Source organism: Sander vitreus, chromosome 19 (genome assembly GCF_031162955.1).
Source record: "Sander vitreus isolate 19-12246 chromosome 19, sanVit1, whole genome shotgun sequence".
NCBI classification, from domain to species: Eukaryota; Metazoa; Chordata; class Actinopteri; order Perciformes; family Percidae; genus Sander; species Sander vitreus.
Genome location: NC_135873.1, coordinates 16,241,573 through 16,265,256, shown reverse-complemented (window position 1 = coordinate 16,265,256; position 23,684 = coordinate 16,241,573). Strand labels below are relative to the sequence as shown.

Genomic DNA, 23,684 nt, shown 5'->3' with positions numbered 1-23,684 from the left:
CTGCCCTCTAGTGTTAGCATCAGGTCGTGGATTTGAAATGTTAAGCTGCTTTTGCTTCCTGTCTGAGTTGTTACCACTTGAAAAAATAAAAACAGGGGAATTCATAGGCTGAGGTTTGGTTTATTCCTTTATTAGATGTTAAGAAAATCCACAATGAAACAAAATAATTTACTCAGGGTGTACATGAAATCAGAACACTTCTACTCAGGATAGTTAGGATTTAGGAACATGGAGGGGGGGGGGGTGAAGGAGCATCTAGGTGGGAATGAAAAGATGAGGAAAAACTCAAGTTTTCAGTGCTGGATATGTTCTTCAGACCACGGTGTAATTGAAACTCAGCGACCCGGTCAGTGTCGTTCCAAATGCATATACCCTCACTGAATGCATTTTTCTCATCATGCATGTTGTGTCCCGTCCCCCCCCCCCCCAACATGGCCTATTAAAATGGAAGAATTAAATTAGGAAAGGTGGGATGCGTTCCTTTCGACTCCCATGTTAAGTGCTTTTTGTCACTTAACTACTTGCACACATTCACTCACAGATTCACACACTCACAACATTCTTTCAATCGCCTATTTAACCTCACTTGTATTTTTTTTAATTTATTTATTTATTTTTTTAAATATTCAACCAAACTATTTTGTTAAAGGCATACTATGTAACTTTCCCCTCGTCGGTCCCACTACAGGTTGTCTCATTGGAACTACAGCCGCGGCTGTAGTTCCAATGAGACAACCTGTAGTGGGACCGACGAGGGGAAAGTTACATAGTATGCCTTTAAATCCAACATTAAAAAAAAAAAAAAAAAACAAGTGTGATGTTTGCATGCTGCATTTTTAGAGACCGTCAATGATTTGTTTTTGTTTTCTCTCAGGCGTCCCTCACGCAAAAGTAAACATGCAAAAACTAACTGAATGACTTTTTCTCCATATATTCTCGAATGTTTACATGCGCCAAGGTATTGCATAGGACTCTCAGGGCTCTTGAACTCCCCTCCACATTGCGTATGCAAATCTACAATGGCTTAGTTCTTCCCCCCCTAAAGCTATAGCTCTAAGTTAATGACAGTCACCTCTGTGGTTTGCTTGAAAAGAACTCCTGTCAATAATTTCTGCTCTACAATCAAAGAAAAGGTTTTACATTGATGCATCAATGCACTGTCACAGGTCTGAGTGTAGATTATGCAGTATGCTTATATTAAAAAATTCCTGAGTGTCTGATGACTGTCAAAGAAAGGTGACAAGACCCAGAAGTTGGAGTACCTTTCATTCAGCTACTTGGGTTTTTTTTTTGTTTTTTTTCCCCAACTGAAGTGGCATTGGATTGAACAAACCATACATACAAGCTTTGCATTTTTAAATGAAGAAGCCATTTTCCAAAGCCATGCCCGCAATAGAGACACCTTTACCTGCGACAGTGCATTACAGAGTCTGCTCACACTGCTGACCTGTTTTTCATTGCCCATTAATGGAGGGATGATTTCAGTTGTCTGTGCTTCAGTTTCATGGTACGTGACAAATAAGTCACCCTTCTACTATCCTCATAACCGGTTCGAATTTTTTTTATTTTTTTTTTAAGTTAAATCGAAAGGTAAGAAAAAATGTATTAAGAATTGCACAATGCATTTCTCTGCAGATGCTTTGACTTCATTTCATTTCAGCACAGGTCACAAGAAGGGCCAGTCCAACCACACCTCAATCGTTTTATAGCTTTTTTTTTTTTTCCCGGCCTTTTTAAATTTAGGGGGGCACTTATGCATTTGCATTTTTTTTTTTTTTTTGTGTGTGTGTGAATGTACTGTATGTCTCTGCATACATTCACGTTTCTCTGAGATAAAGTTCTAGTGCACTCATTCTGAACCAGTGCCTTCACAAGTTCTGTTGCCAACACACAAACAGTGAGACATTACTCAATATTTCAACAAGATATATTGTAAACCAAAAAAATAATAAAAACACACCTCATATGGGAAAAAAAGAAAGAAAGCATTTTGTACCTTAGTGTAATTATGCCATGTTTTTGGTTTGACCACCACCCCGCCACTTGTTTCGTTAGACATTTGTTTAGCTGCAGGAGGGACAATTAACCATCAGTCAATGCTGATTTTGTCCTTTCTGCTTTGGGGACAAGTAACTGAAAAGATGTGTAGCAACGTGAGATTGATTATCTGCACGTATGTCTGCTTCAGCTGTTACAGGCCTGACAACTAAGAAAAAAAACAAGACACATTAAGCAAGAGCCGCGATCAGGCTAAACTGTTTTTTTTTTTTTTTCCTTCTTTTCACAATTTTCGCAAAAAGATATTCGTGGAGTCTGACTGTCTGGACTACAATCAAAACTAGGCTATGCCATCTACTTATCACAGCCATACTGTGGAACTGCAAATTCAAAAAAAAGGTGTTTGAACATATTTATAGCACCAATAGTCTGTACCATAGAAATTACAAAAAAATTAAAACAAAATGTTTCATTCAGTTGCAACACAGGTGTCTGCAGAAATGGCTGTAGTCATGTTTTTTTATGATGTTTTAACCCAAAACACAAACTTTTTTTTTTTCTTTTTTATCCCCCAATTCTTTTACAGCATTGCATTTCAAGTAGATTATTAGTATTCTTTCCAACAAAACTCTTTTGATTTCCTGTTTTTTTTATTTTTAGAGGATTTTTTGTATTATTATTTTAGCCTCACAAACCATACTAGGTCTATTACTAACTTCTGTATGACTATCACCATTCAAAAATCAGACTCATTTATGATAACTTTTCACACATGGGGAATTTCGGGATAGAAAGAAGAAAGCTGCACACATTCTCTACTTCACATTCAGAAAGTCTTCCAAAACAAACTATTTTAATTAAACTCTCAAATGCTTACACAACTCAAAAACCTCAACATCCTTCTATTATCTTTCTGAACACAAGATGGAAAGTAGAGGATGCGATAGCAGCCGTTTCACACAAGATTATGTTCAACTAGGGAAAAGGGGAGTGAGACTGGCTGGACGAACATACATGCACAACCATTCAGATACCACCAACAACCAGTATCCTAGCTCAAAAGCAAAATGGTGGGAACAAAACGGACGAGAATAGAACAAAAGATTGTCCCTACTACCTAACTGAGACTTGAATGAGGACCAGTGTACAGAAGAATCAAATTAAACACATTCTAAAATGCCTAAAATGCATGTCTGCACATTGCATCACTCAAAAGACTGAACATATTTTTTGAGTTTTCCTATTTTTCCTCGCACTTTTTTTTGTTGTTGATCTGATTGTTGATTACACAAGGTTTTTAAGTTAGTAAATGAAAACCAGCAGGGTTATGTGTGAGTTTGTTTGAAGGGGTGTGTGTCAGAAAATGAGCCTACATTAGGTTTTTCCAGCTCTGAGATGACCCTGAATCTTTGCTGGTAGAGGTCCAGTCACAAAAGGAGAGGAAGGTCTCCTCTCTATGACAGGTGTCCTCTGCAAAACTGGAGTATTCAAATGTTGCTGCTCCCTGGAGAAAGAAGTCAGGCAGAATGGTTAGATTGTTGCACGCCTGAATATCCATGCTGCAGCTCACTGTTGACTGTCCTGTTGATTTCTTTACCGCTTGCATCTGTTGTATTTTCCAACTGACCGTTCAGATTCTGTGACCCAATGAGGGATTTCAGCTTGATTGCCGCTGCTAATGTTTTTCTCAAAATCCCTCAGCGGATTTTGATAGCCGGAAACAAAAGTGGGGATACTATTTAGACAGCTCACATATTTTGATGGTTGTTAAAGCAGAAGCTGGTGGCCAGTAGTGTACAGGTCTGTCTCTAGGATCCCATCAATATTTGGGTACTTCAGTCTTTTTTCCCCATGAGAAACTCCTTTTGAGTCATAATACTCGGGAGGTCACATATTACAGTATTTGTATTTGAATGTGCTGTTCACATAGCGCTATAGCACTGGTTAACATCTATGAAGAGTGGAGTGTCAGTGTGGATCTGTTGCCCACACGTTTGTCTATAACGAACTAATGCTCTCTCTCAAATTGAAATAAAACAATGAAACATTAACTGTTTAAATTCACTGGTTTGATGTGTTGCAAGAACCTTATGTGAATAAAATGGTAAAAAAAAGAAAAAAGAAAGTCGTTTATGAAAACTGGTTTACCTGTACACTGAGATCCAGGGAAAAGGGGGGAACAGAGTGTGCTCTGCCACCAGCACTCGTCTTGCTGGTTGCCAGTTCCTCCCTGTCCACTTATATTTAACAGAGGGAACTGAACAAGACAAATGAGAAGTGGTTAGTGTGTTTTAACAAACCGCTGCCTGAGACGTCACAGGTGGAACCCACTTCACAGCTGATGGCAGATTATGAAACGATGTGTGGTTAGGCCAACACTTTTGTTAAAAACTCTTAAGCACACAGATCACAAAATATATTGATTTCTTAGGAGATCATTTTAAGAAAACCTCACCTCTGGCACATCTCCAACAAAGTCATAAGCAATCCCATACTTATGGATCTGACCTGCTGGTGCAGATAAGCAGGACTGCTTTTCTCCTGAAGACTCCTCCTTTTGAATCTTGCCGACTGAGACGTCTGTCTGTCCACCTGCAGTGGGTGCAGCTGCTGCCGTTTTGCAGTCTAAGCATATCTCTTGCTCAGCAATTGGCAGGAGGGTACTGGAGCCCTCCTGTGAATCCAGAGAGGTCTGGGCACTCTTCTCCATGCCAGACTTCTTTAATCTGGGTAAGAATTTACCAGATTCCAGTTCTGACTTCCCGTAATAAGGGCCCTCACATTCTGCATCCTCCTCCAGAGGTTTGAGGTCTGCCTGAGGATCATCAAAGACGTCCACCGGCGCCAGGACGGGAAAACTCATCTCCTCTTTGTCAGTTTCAGCCTCAGAATCACTCACTCCTCCAGGAGATAACTCTGAGGCCGATATTGGTCGGAAATGAGTCCTGGGGGAAATGCGAATTGCCCTGTACTGCGTCCGGTTGATGCCATATATTCGTGGGTGGAAGGCGTCATTCTCAGAGTCCGAGCAAAGAATAGATTTGGGCTTGAACCCTGGACTGAATGATGCCATGTCCTCAGGCTCAAAAGAACACTCAACATGGAGGACTTGGGAGAAGGGATTGTTCAGGTTGAAGGATGCGAACGGGTAATCTAAACCTTGCTCCTCACCATGCAAGCCTCCGTAAGATCCAAGCAAATCTTCATGGAAGATGAAAGAAAATCCCTTATTCAATCCATCTCCGCCTCCTTTAATGGCCTGGTCACTCTGCCCAAAGGACACAAGAGGCCTCCACAGGGGCCTGTGCCCAGGGGCAAAGCAGCTGCCAGTGTTCATGAACACATCCGTGCCAGTGATGGTAAGCATATCTGAGCTGGAAGCAGATGCAGCTGCAGCGGCACACTGTAGCAGGCTATCTTGGGTGTCACTTGGCGGCACAACAGCCCAATTCTTATCACCACTTAGTGTCTTCAACTCTCCATACACCCCTCCTAGGATGAATGATGTACTCTCCTTGTCAGAGGTCAAGTCCCAGGGCTTGGACGGAGTCATGTAATCCCCGGCACCATCTACCTTGGAGAGTTTGTTTTTGGCTAAGTCCTGTTCTTCTTTCTTGCCTTCCCAAAGGTGATACTCTGAGCGCTGCACTGCTTTTTTCTGAGGTCCCTGAATTGGAACTCCCTTTGCCTGCACTTCCAGACAGCTGCAGCAGTAACCACCTGACTCATCGGAGAATAGCCCCTCGCTTGGTTTCTCTGCTCCTTGCTTTGACGTTACAGATTTGTCATCTCCTATTGCAGTCCAAATATCCTTTATTATCCCTGAGCTGTAGTCATCACTGTGTTGGTTTGTGTTGCCCGAAAACATGCCAGTGCTGTACTGTTCACTCTTATCCTCTTCCAATGCTATACCACAAATGGACTCCAATTTAGATTTTTTGGTGAAGGTCTGATTGGATGCTGTACTAATACTGACATCCTCACACTTACGGCCAGGGTCTTCTTGCAAAAAATCCAAGATTTCATCCTCCAGATATGTACCAGAGAGAGGAGGGATTATACAAACAATCTCTTCGTTGCCAATTTGAGCAGCATCCTCTGTTGGAACATTTCCTTGCTCGTTGTCTGAACGAGTCTCCTCTGAATGTGACCACGGACTGCAAGTTCGTGTTGAAAGGTTAGAACAGTGTTCAGTTTCGTCAAAGGCACTATTTTTGGTCCATATTAGCAAACGAGACTGTTTATGCGGATGGGGGTCAAGACAGCTACTAGAATCTGTGTTGTTGTTGTTTTCATGACCAACGGTGAGTGAGTCGCAGGAAAAAGGAAAAGTGGGGCTGTCATACTGCAGCTCAAAAAGAGAGAAGCAGGATGAGTTCAAACCAGAGGGTTCACTGGTGGCTTCAGGGACAGGTGGCTCCTCCAGATTTCCAGATAGTTTGCTCAGGGTAAATGAAACACTATCGAAAAGGGGGGAGAGTCGAATGGGAGAGTCTCCTACGAAGCTTTCTCCGTCTATATCTTCTGAAGTAGATGGCGAATAACATCCCCACACTTGAGCCATGTTTTCAAGATCCTCCATTAAGAATCCAATAGATCCTGAAGCTTCCTGTGAGTCTGCCCATATTGCACTTTCCCCTTGCTGCTCAAGGCCATCTAACACTAAACAACATTCTGCCTCAACGTCTCTTTGCTCTTTGCTTTTTTGTCGAATCATGCTCAAGATCCGACTTTCTTGTACAGAGTCTGAGGCACTAGTATCCAATATGGATTGATAAATGTCAACTTCATAGAAGTGAGTGAATTCAGACAGATGCTCGTCATCTAAATCTCTACTATCCTCTGGCTGAGGGCAGCTTGAGGTCCCAGTGAGTTCAACAGTTTCATCTTCTGCTTCGCCAGGCCCTTCCACAAAGTGCCCATCTACAAAGGAGCCTGCTGCTAGGTAAGCTCTGTGGTAGCTCTCATTGGCAATGCAGATTCCCTGGATTCTCTCCGGCAGCCTCTCCATGTCGGCTGACAAAGCAAAGCCATCAGGAGAGTCTACCTTGTTTCGGTATTTTGTTTCCAGCTTGCTTTGTCTGCTGCTGAAAGGTACAAAATACTCTGTGATGGGCTCAGTGTACCAAAGTGGCTCCTCCATGTATTCCTTTTTGTTTCTGGCCTCAACTCCGGACTCTTTCCCCTCCTTCCAGCCTGGATCTTTACGAATCTCCTTCAGAGGTCTCTTCCCCTTTTTGTAAAGCTGTGGTTGTTTGGCAGCGCCTCCAGTGGCACTGCTACTGCTCCCTCCTGCGTTTCTTCGCTCCTCTCTGTCGATTAACTTCACCTGTAGCTTCACCTGCCCGCTGTTGCGTGTTCTCTTATTCTTTGCAGCCTCCCTGGATTTGTGCCTTATTCTAACTGCCTTGCTTCTGGATGACTTCAAGTCACCCTGGTTCCCACTTGAGCTGGAGCCCGCCTCACTAGAGCCAGAAGACCAGGATCTGGGTCTGTATTTGCCCTCAGATCTGTGTCTCGTCTGTCTCTTCGAGTGGACGGTAGATTTCTCCTCTGCTCCTGCACCACCATGGTATCGATTTTCTTTCTCCCTCTTGCTTCGTCGCTGCTGGCCTCTCTCGTTGGTCACAGTAGTGATGGTGCCACATGCTTCGAGGTTTCGCTCCTTCGCAGCCTCACCTTCACTGTTGCAATCTTTTGGGGAAGAGGTGTCTGTGCTGGTCTGTGGTGCTGCAGATGATGAACTTGAATATGCGCAGGCCTTAGCTTTGTTCCACACCGTCATAATCTCTTGGAGACAAACTGGTTTCTCTGACAAAGGAGGAAAGGCTTCATAATACCTGCAGTCAAAACAGACCGAGAGAAAACTTGATTTAAATCCATTCATAGCAGCAGAGTTCAAATAAACAAATGCACGGGTTGTGTTCTGCAGCCACTTTTTGTAAATATGCACATTCATAGGTCCACAATATACATGATGTAGCTTACATTTCCACCTGGTCCTTTGAAGAGGGGGACTCAGCTCGCTCCGGAGACTGAGAGCCATCAGATTTCTTTTGAATCTGTTTTTCCTCTGTAAAAAGCACATTAAGACAATTTATTAGAGCAATTATTATTTAATTTCTATTTTTTTTAGTAAAAAATTCTAAATGATAATAACGGTCTTCAACCAAACCTTTCTGTTTGTTTTGGATGTCCTTTAGTTTAGAGCAAAGCTCTTCAACCAGGCTCTCAATTCCAGAGTTCTGCACAAATGAGACAAAACAGACAGATTTTTGAGAACTCAAACTAAATATTGTGAACAGCAGATATAAATTTCATTACATGATGTATTCGTATACTTGTGAATGTGACAAAACTTTGAGCTTGAACAATAGTTGGAATTGGTGTGAGCACATTTCAACATACAAACATATTTGGCAAAAGTTGTACACCCAGCAACGTGAGTGAAAAACACTGTTACACATCTGAAGACTGTCAAAAAATGTAATCAAATGGCACATCTTACCGGTACTGTAGAACAGGAATGACTGATGACAATGTCAATATCATGGTAGAGTACTACTGGAACTACATTGTAGTGATATATTATAGGGATTAGTTAACTACTTAACAAAATCCTACCCAGGTATTTTAAGTGGGACACTGAATACCTGCTTTAGAATCTGTATAAAATCAAGCCAAACAATCATTTCTTTTTGCTTTTTCTACCTTCAAAACAACATGACCCAGTAGTCTTGGGTAAGAATGCAGAGTTTCTAAACATTGAAGCTACATTGAACCTTAATGTGACACAAGTCAAACTGGCTGAGCATAGGCATGCTCTGCCATGACGGTCCTATATTTAGCTATGGTGCAGAAATGCTTTCAAAAAAATAAAAAAAAGGGGTTAAGCAACAGTACAAGTGATTACCTCACTATGTCCTAAGACACTGGACATTTACTACATATGCTGTTTCGCTTATTGCCTTCTCCCATTGAGCAATATGATGCGTAAAAAACATAATCAAGGGTTTGAAATAAACAAAACAACAATGTTCAAACGCAAGCTTAGATCAGGTAGGCACTGTCGAAGCAATTGGCCTAAAAAAATTAAAAAAAATCACAACATAGCTGCTCCTGAGTACCAGTCCTGACATACACTTTAGCTCACTCATTTCCTGATCACTCTTCCGGAAAATAATATTCCTTACCATGCCACTTCATGAAAAGCAAAGCAAAGTTTCCTCCTGCCCTGTGTTTCCTCTTGCATCATTGTGCTAATGCCGGTCAGCTGACAGCCGACCGACTCTGCCGCTCACTGCTGCAATCCTGTGCAGTGTATACTGGTTAAAAAATAGACTGCAGAATCCAGTCCCCAGAGAGGAGCTCAACACTCCTCCTCTTGCCTTGCAGACCCTTCCCCCTACCCTCCCTCCAGCTTTATGTTGTGTCATTCTCAACTAAATCACACCTCACTTACTACTGCAGGCCATTGAAGAAAGTTTAAGTACTGTAAATCTATCTGCAGCTTTTTTGAGTCATAGGTATGGAATCAAATGAATACGCTTACATGCAAATGACACTCCTTCGAATGCCACGCATTATAAGTGAGGATAGCATTGTTTTATATCAAGGCAGGGCTCTCCCTGCCATTATACGGCTTAAGGGATGGACACACAGAGCCGACGGCCAAACGTCGGCAGAAAAGGCAGTTGGGCTGATCAGTCTCCCCCAAATTGGTCCAAAAAGTGCCTCGGAACACACCAAAGCGACGAGACGTAATACGTCTGCATAACAGCAGGCGGCGCTAATCTGTATTGTCGCCCAAAAATGAAAACCGGCAGCTGATTGGACGAACGTGTCACGGGGTCTGGTTTCTCCAGAAATTCAAAAGACAGACTGTCATGGCGACTCATTCAGAATACGATCTCATATTGGACTAAAATAGTTCACCGGACGTGTTTCTGAAAACATTTTAAGCGAGAAATAGGCCGTGCAGTTGCTGAATCTGTCTTCATTTCAGATTAACAAAAGGTCAGTTTAAAAGATTTTCGTCAGATTTCGAGAGACTCTAGTCACGCTCATCCCGCTCCCTGTTTCCGGGTTAGCACTCTACCAAATCAGATGGGTCATTTGAGTCCGACTGCCGGCAGTGCCCGCCCCGCCAATTATACATGTCAAATCGGCCAAAATGAAGGACGACGGCACGGAACACACCGAACAGACTCAAGTCACTGACCTCGCCAGACTGTCCAACGGCCGATCATCGGCTCGGTGTGTCTACACCTTTAGGGATAGGACCTGAACAAATGGGGTCCCAAGTGAAGACCCGAAGAAGGGCCCACAAAATGTTTCAGTCAGTGATTGTACTGCTAAGAAAAGACCTACAAGTTCAGTAGGACTAAAATCCAAAAAAGAAATTGACCGACAGCAAAGACAAACACGGATAACCATTGGTATGGCTTTTCCTAGTTGGAAGAAGCTGGAAAAAGAAAAGGGACTAAGGTCGGACACGCTGCTCTTGAAAAGGTTAGCAATGGGTTTTGTAATGTATTAGGAGTAAAAATTATTGATACTTCATTTACTTGCGTCATGTGGATGCACCGACAGTGGGGTCATTACTTTGAATTCCTCATTGGGGCTATGCACTATACCTTCAGGATTTTAGGTTTTTTTTACTTAATTAAAATGGGCTAAACAATGTCTCTGCAGTGAGTTTGTGATTATATGGTTAATTATTTTATATGGCTTTGGGTAATCTTTTCCTCGCTGCTACCGACACAACCACAAAGCTTTATGCAAACGAATGTGTGCAAATGAGCGTATTACATCATTTGTTTATTGGCATTTCTTTAAACCAATCACAATCGCCTTGGGCGGTGCTAAGCGCCGGAGAAAAGCTGCGGTGCCGCTGCAAAATAGGCTCGGAAGGAACTTGTTTTGGTGGAACATGTGTACGTTTAAAAGTTGTTTTAGTGTGGCCGGTTGGCTCGGTTGGTAGAGCAGGCGCACATGTGCAGAGGTCCAGGGTTCGAGTCCGACCTGTGACGGGTTTTCCTGCACGTCTTCCCCCCTCTCACTCCCCTTTCATATCTCAGCTTTCCTATTGAATAAAGGCAGAAATGCCCAAAAATAAAAAATAAAGTAGTTTCAGTCATGCGACAGAATACTCAGATTGGACAGATAGTCTAGCTAGCTGTCTGGATTTACCCTGCAGAGATCTGAGGAGCAGTTAACCATAGTCCTCACAAATCCACCGGAGTTTAGAATGCTAACACAAAGGAAGCCCCAAGGCATTAGATATCTGGCCTAAATGAGTGAAATCCGGCAGATTTTCCAGCGGCAACAGAGCAATACTGGAAGTGGAACGTCAAGGATATAGACTACCTTTTCAGTGACGGCTAATTGAAGGTGTGGCCACCCAGCCACATGAGCTGACAATGCATGTACATTGAAGATCTTCCCTTGTTCAATGCTTTAGCCACCCACATTGACATAGCTTCATTCAGTGTCTATTCACTGTGATTTATGCAATTAATACCTGCATGACTGCACCTTAACATACAACAAAGAATACTAACATTTCTGACATGCCTTCTGTATTGAAAATTATTTTCATTCAAAAAAGTTTCACATAAGACGAGGCTGGTCAAAGAGTTACTGCTTCAATGCATTACTAATGACTTGTTTGCATTATTATTACAAAGCCATAGTGATTTATGTTAATTATTATTTTACACTACAGAAAAATAAATCATAACTTGATTAACACCATCCTCATAAATCATCAAAATCTCAGGACTACAACAGTCTGAGTGATAATGCTGCTTACTTCATCAGATGCAGAGCGGAGGCATTGCACAGCAGCTTGCTTCTTCATTTCCTCAAGACTCAAGTCGGTCCCTCCTTTCTTCTTACTCTTGCCCCATTTCTTCCCAGTTCCCTTCTCCCAGCCCAAGAAGATGTCATTTTCCTTTAACACATACCGAGAAAAGTCACTCACAAAAAGGACAAAACAACCTTTTTAAAGCATAGAAACATTACACATTTACATTACACTCTAAACATTTCTATAGAAGAAATTAGCACACTAACACAGCAAACTGCATATCAATGACTGTAATGACAAATGACAGGAATCAAAAGGAGGAATTAGTCAGTGGTAGAAGCACCATGGTGTGAAAGAAAAGCCCCATTGTTAACCTCTCCTGCCAAATTGATGTTTTCCTCTACCTAGGCCATTATATTTACACACTTACTTCCCTTCCTGTATAAAGCCCACTGCCTACTCATTTGACAATGCAAAACACTAACCCTAACAATGACAAACAAAAACTTTGTAAGTGTTTTGACTTTGACTAGAAATATTTCATTAAGGTTGTGGGAGCCCACCTGGTCCTGCAGGTCATAGTCGTAACTGTCATGCAGGAGAAGGCTGAGGACGTAGCGGGTGTAAATCATGGCATCAATCCCGCACTTCTCAAGCTCCTGGCAGAGCCAGCTTTGTACTGGACCCAGCGACTGGAGCAGGGACATCTCTGAGGCAGGCAGGGGGCCCACGAGGGGGTAGGGGCAAGAGTGGTTTTCAGGAGGAGCAGGACCGTCTGAATCGGTGCTCACTGGACGCATGGGACCTCAGGTGTTGGTCATTTTCAGGTGACGCAGCATTGTGATGGGTAGGGACTGTAGGGTGGTCGGTGGAGAAGGGTACAGAGAGAGGACGAAGCAGAACCTTGGGAAGAGAGGACAGTCACTCCAGCAGGACGCACTGAAGGGGCTCTACATGGGGAGACATGTAGGATGTTTTTTTCTTCTTTTTTTTTTTTTTTATTATTGCTTTGAGCAAACGGGGGATTTTAATCGTCAGGCATGGCTTATGCTGCTGATAGATCTCAGCTGCTGAGCAAAACACAGAATGTGTTTGCGTCTCAGTCGGAGGGGTCCATTTTGGGGCTACGTCTTACTTCACCGGCACAACCTGAAACAGAGAAAAAAAACCATGCATCAGTTTCTCATAAATATTTTCAATATTGAATGCAATATGGTCAAAGACCTTACACATAACCACAGCACAGAGCCAAACAGCAAAATAAATGCATTTCTTTGATTTTAAAATGGCTAAGAAACAGGGAGACAAATGTTACGACGGATCCTACCACACAGCATATAAGTTGTGGTCTTTCTCCCGAATGATGTAGCCTGATCGTGAATAACCTTGATTACTAGCAAGCTAATGGGCTCCTGAGAGAGCACGAGCTCTTTAAATAATGCAAACAGCACTCACAATCATGACACATTATTGTGATAAGACCTATTTAAAGTGATTAACATGTTAAAGTAATGTGCAATTTCCTCAAAATACAGCACATTTACTACAAAGTGACCTCTCACATTAATGTGAAAGTACCTCAAACATCAGAGTTTTTCAAGTTTGTATGTGTAATGATGCCTTATGACCCGCCTGTTACGTAAATGTGATGTAACAAGAATTAAATGAGAGAAGTGGCCATGACCAAGTACTTTTGAAACACCTGATACAAGGCTTTATAAAACAGGAAGCACCACTTTACTTGGTATTCCCTTCATTACAAATCACAAAATAACAGCTTGTAGTTTCAATTGTGAGTAATACAACCAAATATCTCCTAGATTTGTGCCAATAACAAACAACAAGCAAACTCCAGTTAGAATGACTGTGTGGCTGTCAAGTGCATGTGTTTCACATAGCAGCAGCGGATTAGGGGACAGACGTGAGGAGCAAATGGAGGCTGCGCCGATTTCATTGGCTGGCCTGGTCGTCACTCAACAGTAGGATATTCTAGGTTTTACCCATTAGATACGTCAAAAGGGCAAAATATAATGCAAGATAATATGCAACCATATTATTTCAGCAAGCATCACCCTTTCGTGGAATGACTATGTCAGTTAAATAAATACAGATACACAACAGCTAAAAGGTTAGCTAGCTTCATCGATAATTGCTAAACATGGCTGACCAGTGTCTACAACCCAGCTGTTTCTTGTATGCACACTAGCCCCGGCCGGCTAGCTCTCGATTGCCCTGCCCACAAACCAACTTTATCCTGCAACCCATTTCTTATGGCAATTTCTCTGACATGGAAAATAACATACGTGCAGTTTGTGCCGTGTTAACAACAGTTACCTACTTTAGCCTACTTCGGGTGCACTGTAACGTTGTGCAAATGTTTCACGTTATGGTTTACGGACATTAATGTTACATTGCTGGGCTATCGAGTGCGGCAAGGCAACTAGCTACAGAACAGCCAGGAACGGCATTTAAGATGAAGCAGTAATGCCATTGGTGATTTGGTAACGGTTGAAGTGTCAAGTAACGTTGTACCGACTTGTGGTATTAATTTGTTAGCTAGCGTCACTTTGCAGTCAAATCGCAAGGTTAGCTGGACCACCGACCTTTAACGTTAGCTAATGAGCTAAGTTAGCTACCGAGAGCTGCTCGTCTCCTGTCATTAGGCAGTTTGTTATTTTTACGTTTACCTAACGTTCATTAGTGAGACAGGATGTTACATTGCAGCCTAGCGTGAATTAATTTAATGCTAATCACGATCTTTCCCCGTCCCGCAAAGGCTACCTAGCTAACGTTAACGTTAAGTTGGTGTTATGTCGGACAGTGAACGAAGGCTGCAGAGTGACATTAGAGCCCTGACGGTTCTCCATTAAATAGTTAACTAGCAAACAGCAACACGCTAACGTTAGGCCAAGTCTAAACTTTCAGTCGGAAACGTAGCACCCAAAATGGCCAAAAGTCAACACAATATTGTAGAGATGTGCGATTCAGATTTAAACTAACGTTAGCTTTCACGTACGTTTGTTGTTGTAACCTAGGGGGAGGAGGAGCGGCTGCCCCGGCGGGCTACCGGAGGACTGTCAGACGTTTTCCCTTCAAAAATGTACGCCATATCGTCATACAGCGAAAGAGTAAACTGACTAAACAAGGAACACTTAACAGGGACAAAAACACCACAGTTTGACAAGAAAACTCCCAGTTGGTTACAAACCTGCCGCGGGCTGAAGTAAAGAGGAGCAGCGAAAGAGGAGCGGCTATTTCTCTTCCGCTGCCGTTCCGAGCTCGAGCTCTGGAATCCGCTGCGGTAGCATCGCGTATCATGGACGCCGACAGAAATGGCGCTGTTTTCACATCCAGTGCTTCTTCAACAGCGTCAAGGAAAACGGCGACATTCCGGCTCAAGCAGGAGGAAGGCCATTCCTCGATGACAGTTACATCTAGAACCACAATGTCCGCTATCGAAAAGCCAGTTTCATTCAGAGAAGGACTCCTAAATGCGCCACCATCCGCGTTCGTATCTAGGCAACAAACAGCAAACCTCCCCTGTCCTATTCAGGTTTGATTCCTCCGCTAGGGTATTGCATCAGAAGCCCAACTAGTACTCTTCAAACTAAAGTCATATGATGAATGACATTGAGCAAATTAACACTCAGAACTAAACATTAAATAAGCGATTCAATTGTCTCCTTTGGGTTTAACTTGTAGGAATTATTAAAAAATAAAAAACAAAAACACCAACTTAATAACTCTTGTCTTAGCACTATGTTATGGCTAGAGGCACAATATACTCAATAATATGGTATAATATCGTTAAAGTTGATCAAAATAGTTTATTTACTGTGTCATTATTAATTACTCTACAATGTGTTTATGATGGTATTTTCATATAATGTCCATTTTGCTTTATTACACACACCTTGCCACAACATAGTCCACAATATTTATAAATGAAACCACAACAGGAATCACATTTCTGTGCAATAACGCCATTTGTATGACTATAGCTTTGAGTTTTCAACCTCTTGTCCTTAGAAAATGCCCCTTTTTCAGTTATAGTTTTGACAAAGCAACCAAAACGGATTTTAGATTGATTTGTTTTTATTTAAATGTAGATAGGTGTTATATATCAGGTAGATGCAGATGTCCTTTCCAAGGTATTGCTTGTTTTTACTAATTTAGTATCACGGGGCGTTGTATTCTTTATTGTGAACCATAGACTGTATATACAGTCTATGTTGTGAACCAGTGTTTTGTTAAAACAGACACACATTACCATCACTAATATCAGTACTGCTAATATAGCTGTACCATTAACTCCTTATTACTACAACTGTGCAGTTACCATTACTAGTAGGCCTACTTTTTATAGCGCCACTACTCCTCAAGAGCAAACGTTGTACAGTGAGTGAGATCCTGTAACCTTAACCAGCCACTTATTTCTGCTTCTCAAAGCCTTTACGTTGTCACTAACCACTGTGTGTGTGTGTGTGTGTGTGTGTGTGTGTGTGTGTGTGTGTGTGTGTGTGTTGGGGCTGGTACTAATTCTTTTGACTTACCACCTGCCCCGATCAAGGGTCCATAGTGTGGCACACTTCATGTGCCCTCTGGCCCCTGGGGTTAAGACCTATGGGACGAGACGCCTATTGGCCAGCTGTTTGCACCAAAAGAGGTCAGGACATGTGTGTGGAGGCTGTGCACATGAGAGCCAAAAGAAAAGAAAAGGGAGTGTAGAAGTGCGTGTGAGGGGTGTGTGTATGTTTATTGTGAGTGAGGGACAGAGTGTGTATCTAACAGCTGACGTGGTATAATATCTGTCATTTTACTACAGGTCCCAGGGTCCCTCAGGGCCAGTCAATAGACTAATATTGAGTTCTGCTTGTGATCTTTATCTGAAGCCAGAGCACTGCAGCCCAAAGCCAAACACAAATTGACCCTCTGTAACACCTGATAGATGGGAAATGTTTTCACCGTCATCCTGTCACTGATAGCAATGGCGTAGGTTTTGTTTCAACATTGGGGGAGTTTGGGGCGGTCTGGGGGCCTTCCTCCAGAAAATTTGGAGAGTCAAACACTTCACTCCCTGCATTCTGGTGACTTTTTATGCAACAATAAAAATGTCTTCATATTCAAAACATCATGTGTTTCGGGATGGCTATGAAGACAATATGTACAAAGTACATCTCAACAACAAATCTATAAGAGAATGAGTTGTTCAAGCCATAAGCTCCAAAGTTTACCTCTACATAAAAGACATGAAATCACAAGAAATCACACTTGTTTTCCATATACGTTTTAAGCCCCTGAACAGTTGTTTTTACCTCTTTCACATTTTTTGAGAGGGACAATTCTATCTCTTCTAAATATTAAAGACACACACACACACACACACACACACACACACACACACACAATCACCCACCCTTCCCAGCCACGAGCGGCACCTTAACTCTGCACTGCTCTTTGTGCTGACAGCTTTCTCGTTTGCCAGTGCTAACCGAAAGTCAATTTGGAGCAGATGGCACAGTTAAAAGATGCCCCGTAATCCTCTCCCAGGAAAGGGGGTTAGGGAGATTGGGTAAGGGGTTGGGTAAGAGGCCTCTCTGGGGGATTTCACTGCAAGGTTGTGAAAGAGAAATGTGTCCCACAAAGCTTTAGTGTGGCTTTCATGCACCTTTACAGCGAGTTCACAGTGCTGCGTGAGGTGAAGCTGGTTATCACGCGCAGGGTGGGTCACTGAGGTGAATCCTATATTAGTCCCAGCTCACGAGCTAGATAACTATAGACATGTGGTGTACTGTACACGCCTACTTATAGCATTGTCTCTGTCTCCTTAAACAACCGTATAAGCAATTTCACACTCAAAGCTGACATGCCATTTTTTTTTCTGCTTTTGCCCACAAGGGCCAGTTAATGAGAAGGCCTCAAGAACACTTCAGCTCATGTGTTTTAAAAAATTTTTTTTTATTAATTCATCTGGGACACACCTGCAGTCAGGGCTTTAAATGAATCACACGTTTTAATCACCAGCCAATCAGATTTTCCACTAGACCATTTTTTTTTTCCAGGGAAAATGAAACAGATTATGAGTGCCACTGAATACATTTAAGCATCCATGTTTCTTTAAAAAAAAAAATAGGATTTTGGGTTGATGGCTGTTAGATGAAATATAAACATTTAAGATAAGATAAGATAAGATAAGATAGACTTTATTAATCCCACACTGGGGAAATTCCTGTTACAGCAGCTCAAAAGAAAGAAATGTACACACATCAGAATAACACAAGTACACATTAAGTAGCCTAGACATAGGAGAAATAAAGTATAAGAAATAGCAAAAATAGAATTAGTTATAATAGTAATAAAACAAACATATTTACACAATAAACGCCCTTATATAAACACACAGTATATAAACACAGATGTACAGATGAATAGAAATGACATATTGCACAGTTGGAGGTAACAAATTGTGATAAATAAATAAATAAATATGCTTACTCCACTTTTTGTTTTTTTCCTAACCAACTTTACTACTTTATTTCAGCTCCTCTGGTTTGTTTTGTGCAGTTCCGTTCGTTTGCAAGCCAAAACACACACCACATTTCTTGCCAGAAAACAGACCAATGTGGAAACACTGACTTCTCAGATTCTTTCTGCAGCCTGACGATTTAAACGGACGCTTCGCTTCATTCATCACCAAAGTGTCAATTTAAAGCCCTGCTTGCAGTGACTAAGGATGATAAGGAAAAGTGTAATGTGCATGATTTAATGTAATCCCAATGCCTTATCAGAATTAGTTCAAGTTCCAGGATTGGGTTTTACCAGCTATATGTAAGTATGTGACTACTGTGTGTAAATCCCTTCCAAAAAACTATTAGTTTAAGCTTAGATTTACTAAAGCTTGTTGCACTTACTGTAGCTGGTAAAGACTTCAGCTATGTTCCAAAAATTACAGTTTTAAGGGGGAAAACAATCATTCCATCTGAGGTTATTAGAATCACAATTTGTGATTTAAGCAGGTGTGGAAGAAGTATTCAGATCCTTTACTTAAGTAAAAGTACTAATGCCACAATGTAAAAATACTCTGTTACAAGTAAAAGTCCTGCATTGAAAACGTTGCTTATCATCAGGAAAATGTACTTAAAGTATTAAAAGTAAAAATACCCATTGTAGAAAGTGTAAAGGATCCAAACAGTTGTGTGTTTAATGGTCTAATCATCTCAGCTGGACTTGTAGGAAGTTATATTGTTGGCTTTTTAGTTTACTTTAGAATGAAACTTCTATTTTATGAACTACATGTGCTTTGTGTGCAAAGTAACTTTGTAAAGTAGCTAGTAACTAAAGCTGTCAGATGAAAGTAGTGGAGTAAAAAGTACAATATTTCTCTCTGAAATGTAGCGGAGTAGAAGGAGAAAGTGGCATGAAAAGAAAAGACTCAAGTAAAATACAAGAACATCAACATTTGTACTTAAGTACAGTGCTTGAGTAAATGTACTTAGTTACATTCTACCACTGCATTTAAGGTACAGGTATGTAGTATTGTTTTTGTGAAGAAATGATGCGTTTTAGTTAAATCATATTTAAATCATCGTTTTATTTAAGTTGACATACATCGCGTCACATACTCCTTTTTGCAGAATTGAAATACTTGCCTTTAAACGGACCAATCAGGAACTTTAAAGGAAGAAAGTAAAAAACTAATCCCGCCCCAAACAAAGCCATATGACTTTGGTTCCTCTTTCCGGTCTTCAAAGCTGTTCACCACAGTTTGCTCTCTGTCTGGACTCTGTCTGCATGCCTGACTGCATACATGCATGTTTGGATGTTTGGTTTTCTGTGCTTACAGTTGCGCAATGCTTCCACTGGCACTCAGCCAGTATACAGCTACCATACCTCACCTCAGGCCATTCAGAAAGATACTGAAAACAAACTGTAGTTTGGATCCCCTGAACATAATAAATGTGTGTATTTTACCTGTAGTGCTGACAATCTAGCCCCCTCTTCTTTTTCTTTTTCAGCCTAACCAGGGACAAGGACGGCAAATTAGCCTACAGCTAGAAGTCCACATACATTGCCTCGGTTGCACTTTAGATGTAACAATGTATTGTGATTGGATGTAAAACTTCCTGCTTCAAATGCAACTTGACTCATTTCTAGTTTGAAATGTGTTAACTGTTAACACCCTCTACCCGCCCCCCTCAACACACACTCCCCGCTAATGTAGGTCACAGGAGAAGCTCTGGCTGTCTGGCACTAGTCTGGTCTTGGTCTTGGGCTTGACTCAGTCTCAACCCCTCAAAGTCTTGGTCTTGACTCGGTCTGGATAAACTCTGGTCTTGGTGATGACTCGGTCTGGATACACTCTGGTCTTGGTCTTAACTCTGTCTCGATACACTCTGGTCTTGGTCTTGACTCTGTCTCGATACACTCTGGTCTTGGTCTTGACTCTGTCTCGATACACTCTGGTCTTGGTCTTGACTCTGTCTCGATACACTCTGGTCTTGGTCTTAACTCGTCCTCGATACACTCTGGTCTTGGTCTTCACTCGGTCACGATACACTCTGGTCTTGGTGATGACTCGGTCTGGATACACTCTGGTCTTGGTGATGACTCGGTCTGGATACACTCTGGTCTTGGTGATGACTCGGTCTGGATACACTCTGGTCTTGGTGATGACTCGGTCTCGATACACTCTGGTCTTGGTGATGACTTGGTCTCGATACACTCTGGTCTTGGTCTTAACTCGATCTCGATACACTCTGGTCTTGGTCTTAACTCGGTCTCGATACACTCTGGTCTTGGTGATGACTCGGTCTGCATACACTCTGGTCTTGGTGATGACTCGGTCTGCATACACTCTGGTCTTGGTGATGACCTGGTCTTGATACACTCTGGTCTTGGTGATGACTCGGTCTGGATACACTCTGGTCTTGGTGATGACTTGGTCTGCATACACTCTGGTCTTGGTGATGACTTGGTCTGCATACACTCTGGTCTTGGTGATGACCTGGTCTCGATACACTCTGGTCTTGGTGATGACTTGGTCTCGATACACTCTGGGGAACTTTGTTCACTGTTTTACCCTGTAGTGTCTTGCAAAATTTATGGAGTTTTACAATAAAAAACAATATACATATCTTTAAAGGTTTCTAAAAAAGAGTTTTGTTCAGACTCTGAGCCAGACATCTCCACTTCAGTAGACACCAAACTTTCCACTTTCATTCCTATCTATATTCTAAAGGTTTTCTGAAGGAGGAGTTTGTTCATATATCATTCTTTATGTAACATGTTATACTTATACCATTTATGCCTAACTTTTTTATGGAGTGATTTCCAGAAATTCCCTCTGTATAACTTTTAACTCTCAACAAAATGAAACAAGACTTTTGTACCTGACTTTATCCAAAGTATACATTTCTGTTCTGGAAATATATGCACAGTGCTTATTTAACAAGATGAAGCCTCATTTGCATATATATATATATTTTTTTAAAGATTATGTTCTGGGCTTTTATGGCCTTTATTTGATAGGATAGCTTTTGCAGTATCTCCCCGTGATAATACATGATCCAAACCCTGGAGGATGTCCAGGATTTTTAAATGTCCATCTGACTGCTGAAACCTCATGCAGTGGGAGAAAACCTTTGTGGAGCATTCAAGGATTTCTATGGGTGCTAAGAGCTTTGAATGAATTCAGATACTGTATGTGCTGGCTGGCGGTGATGTGAGGTCGAGATTATTGCTCTGACAATGTGTAAATGTGTCGTGCTGAAGGACTTGGGCTGCTGACGATAAAGAACAACGTCTCCCTGTCATGTGTTTCGCTGTGTGTGTGTGTGTGTACGTTCGAATACGAGAATAAGACAAAGAGAAGGCCTGTTTGCACCAGGACAGTGCAGAAACGTTACTTACATCACAGGCAAGTGGCTGTAAAAGTAGGAAAACGTGGATTACATCATGCGGCTGCCGTCTCTGCACAGAGAGCCTGTTATCAGCACAGTGCAGGCATGAATGTGCTCTCAATGCAAATAGCAGCAGCTCTCTGTTGACCTGTCTGCTGGCTGCACTTCTGCAGCAATGAATTGATCGCTGATAGTTTCAACAGCACCACAAAGTGCTCCCAGTCAAACAGAGCTCAAACTGTTTTGATTATTTGTCTCTCTCTTTGATCAGAGCCTGATTAACAGACAAAACACTTCATAGGAGATTTAAAGGAGCTGAAACCAATCTAAAGTAAATGTAACCATATATTTCCATTTGCAGAATACAGTTACAACAGCAAAATAACATTTCTCACTGAAATGGAAGAAGTCTGTCTGTCTGTCTGCCTGCCTGCCTGCCTGCCTGTCTGTCTGTCTGTCTGTCTGTCTGTCTGCCTGCCTGCCTGCCTGCCTGTCTGTCTGTCTGTCGGCCTGTCTATCTGTCTGTCTGTCTGTCTCTCTGCCTGTCTATCTGTCTGTATGTCTGCCTGCCTGCCTGCCTGCCTGCCTGTCTGTCTGCCTGCCTGTCTGTCTGTCTGTCTGCCTGCCTGTCTGTCTGTCTGTCTGTCTGTCTGTGCTTCGATTTTGCGGACAACCGTTCATCCGAATGACTTCACACTGACAGGTTGAGTTTAGTTCAGTTTATTAGGCTACTGTTAGGGAAATTATGATACATACTTTCCCTCTTGTTATTTATTAAACTGTTTGCATAGAATAATATTATATTCTCTCTCTCTGTTAAATTAATTGTGGATGTGTGTGGATATTGTTAAGTAACCAAAACACTGCTTAAACTCACAAGATAACATGGGAGCCACTGTTTTGTCCTTATCTAAGCACGGTGTGTTCCTGAGGGCATACATGCCCTCCCAGACCAGATAGGGGAGACGTCGACTCTGACAAGATAACAATTGACGACATCTACTCTGTATCGTGATTTATTACATTTCACTTGGTATTATAAAAAGCAGCTGTAGAGAGCTTTTCGTCATTGTCTGTACTATTCTGTAGTGCGGAAACTGCCTCCTTGTTGGGTTCTCAAGTAAAATGAACTAATATATCTTCAGGGGACCTGTCTATCATTTGATAATATAATTATTCTAACAGCTACTTTTTTTTTTTCAATAGAAACAGTGCATATTGCTGAACCTTTTTTTAAATGAAGATATATATATATATATATATATTTGTGAGCTGTTTTTGAAGCTTAACGTCTTCAGTAGGAACCAATGGGCTTGGAGCTGAGAGTCACAAACGGTATAAAGAGACGGAATACCCCATCGTTGGTTTGGGTCTTTTCATTGAATTTTCTAAAAAGAAGAAAATGTCGCAATAACATCAACCTTATCCTTTAACACAAAGACAAAACATCCCGCGTAATGACAACTTCCCTGGCATCCAGACCGAAAATAGCACGGTGTTTAAGTGTGGAGGTGTTGCAAGAATGTAAATGAATGAGGTCAAAATATAGTGTGCATTTAGCAGCTAGAATTGATGCAAATTAACTGCGAGTAGTAAAGCTGATTGTTATATATTGTTATATTGGAGCTGTTGGTAGTTGTTTGTCTTGATGACCACTAATTGAACCTAACATGAGCGAAATGTAATCATAACTGTAATTATTTACCATTACATCCCTGGATTTTGACCGTTGCAATGTTTTAAATAAATGATTTGATATTTTGCAATAATTGTGTCTGTCTGGATTGAATGGCAGTACTTATGTATGATATAAGTTAAACAAACATTTCATAAAATCTGAAATTTAACAATAATTTAATAAACTACAGTAAATGACTGTACAGTTAACCTAGGTTTTTACAGTGATGTTACTGTAATATAAAATCAGTTGTAATATAATTTTACAGTAACTAAGTGTTACTGTAAAAGAAAGGTTA

At 41.5% G+C, this 23,684-nt stretch overlaps 1 protein-coding gene across 2 annotated transcripts; it reads right to left on the bottom strand.

Annotated features, from left to right (window-relative positions):
* Positions 1-109: 109 nt before the first annotated feature.
* kiaa0232 (KIAA0232 ortholog) lies at positions 110-15,369 on the bottom strand. 2 transcript variants are annotated; one of them, XM_078275535.1, is made up of 8 exons: positions 15,018-15,369; positions 12,373-12,958; positions 11,813-11,953; positions 8,174-8,243; positions 7,987-8,071; positions 4,454-7,838; positions 4,147-4,255; positions 110-3,502 (listed from the first exon to the last, which is right to left on the bottom strand). In XM_078275535.1, exons 2-8 carry the CDS (start codon positions 12,607-12,609, stop codon positions 3,486-3,488), a joined length of 4,044 nt encoding a protein of 1,347 aa, XP_078131661.1. In that variant the 5' UTR covers positions 12,610-12,958; positions 15,018-15,369; the 3' UTR covers positions 110-3,485. The 2 variants fall into 2 exon arrangements, with proteins under 2 accessions (XP_078131661.1, XP_078131662.1); XM_078275536.1 differs by lacking the exon at positions 15,018-15,369 and adding an exon at positions 14,826-14,933.
* Between the last annotated feature and the right edge of the window lie 8,315 nt (positions 15,370-23,684).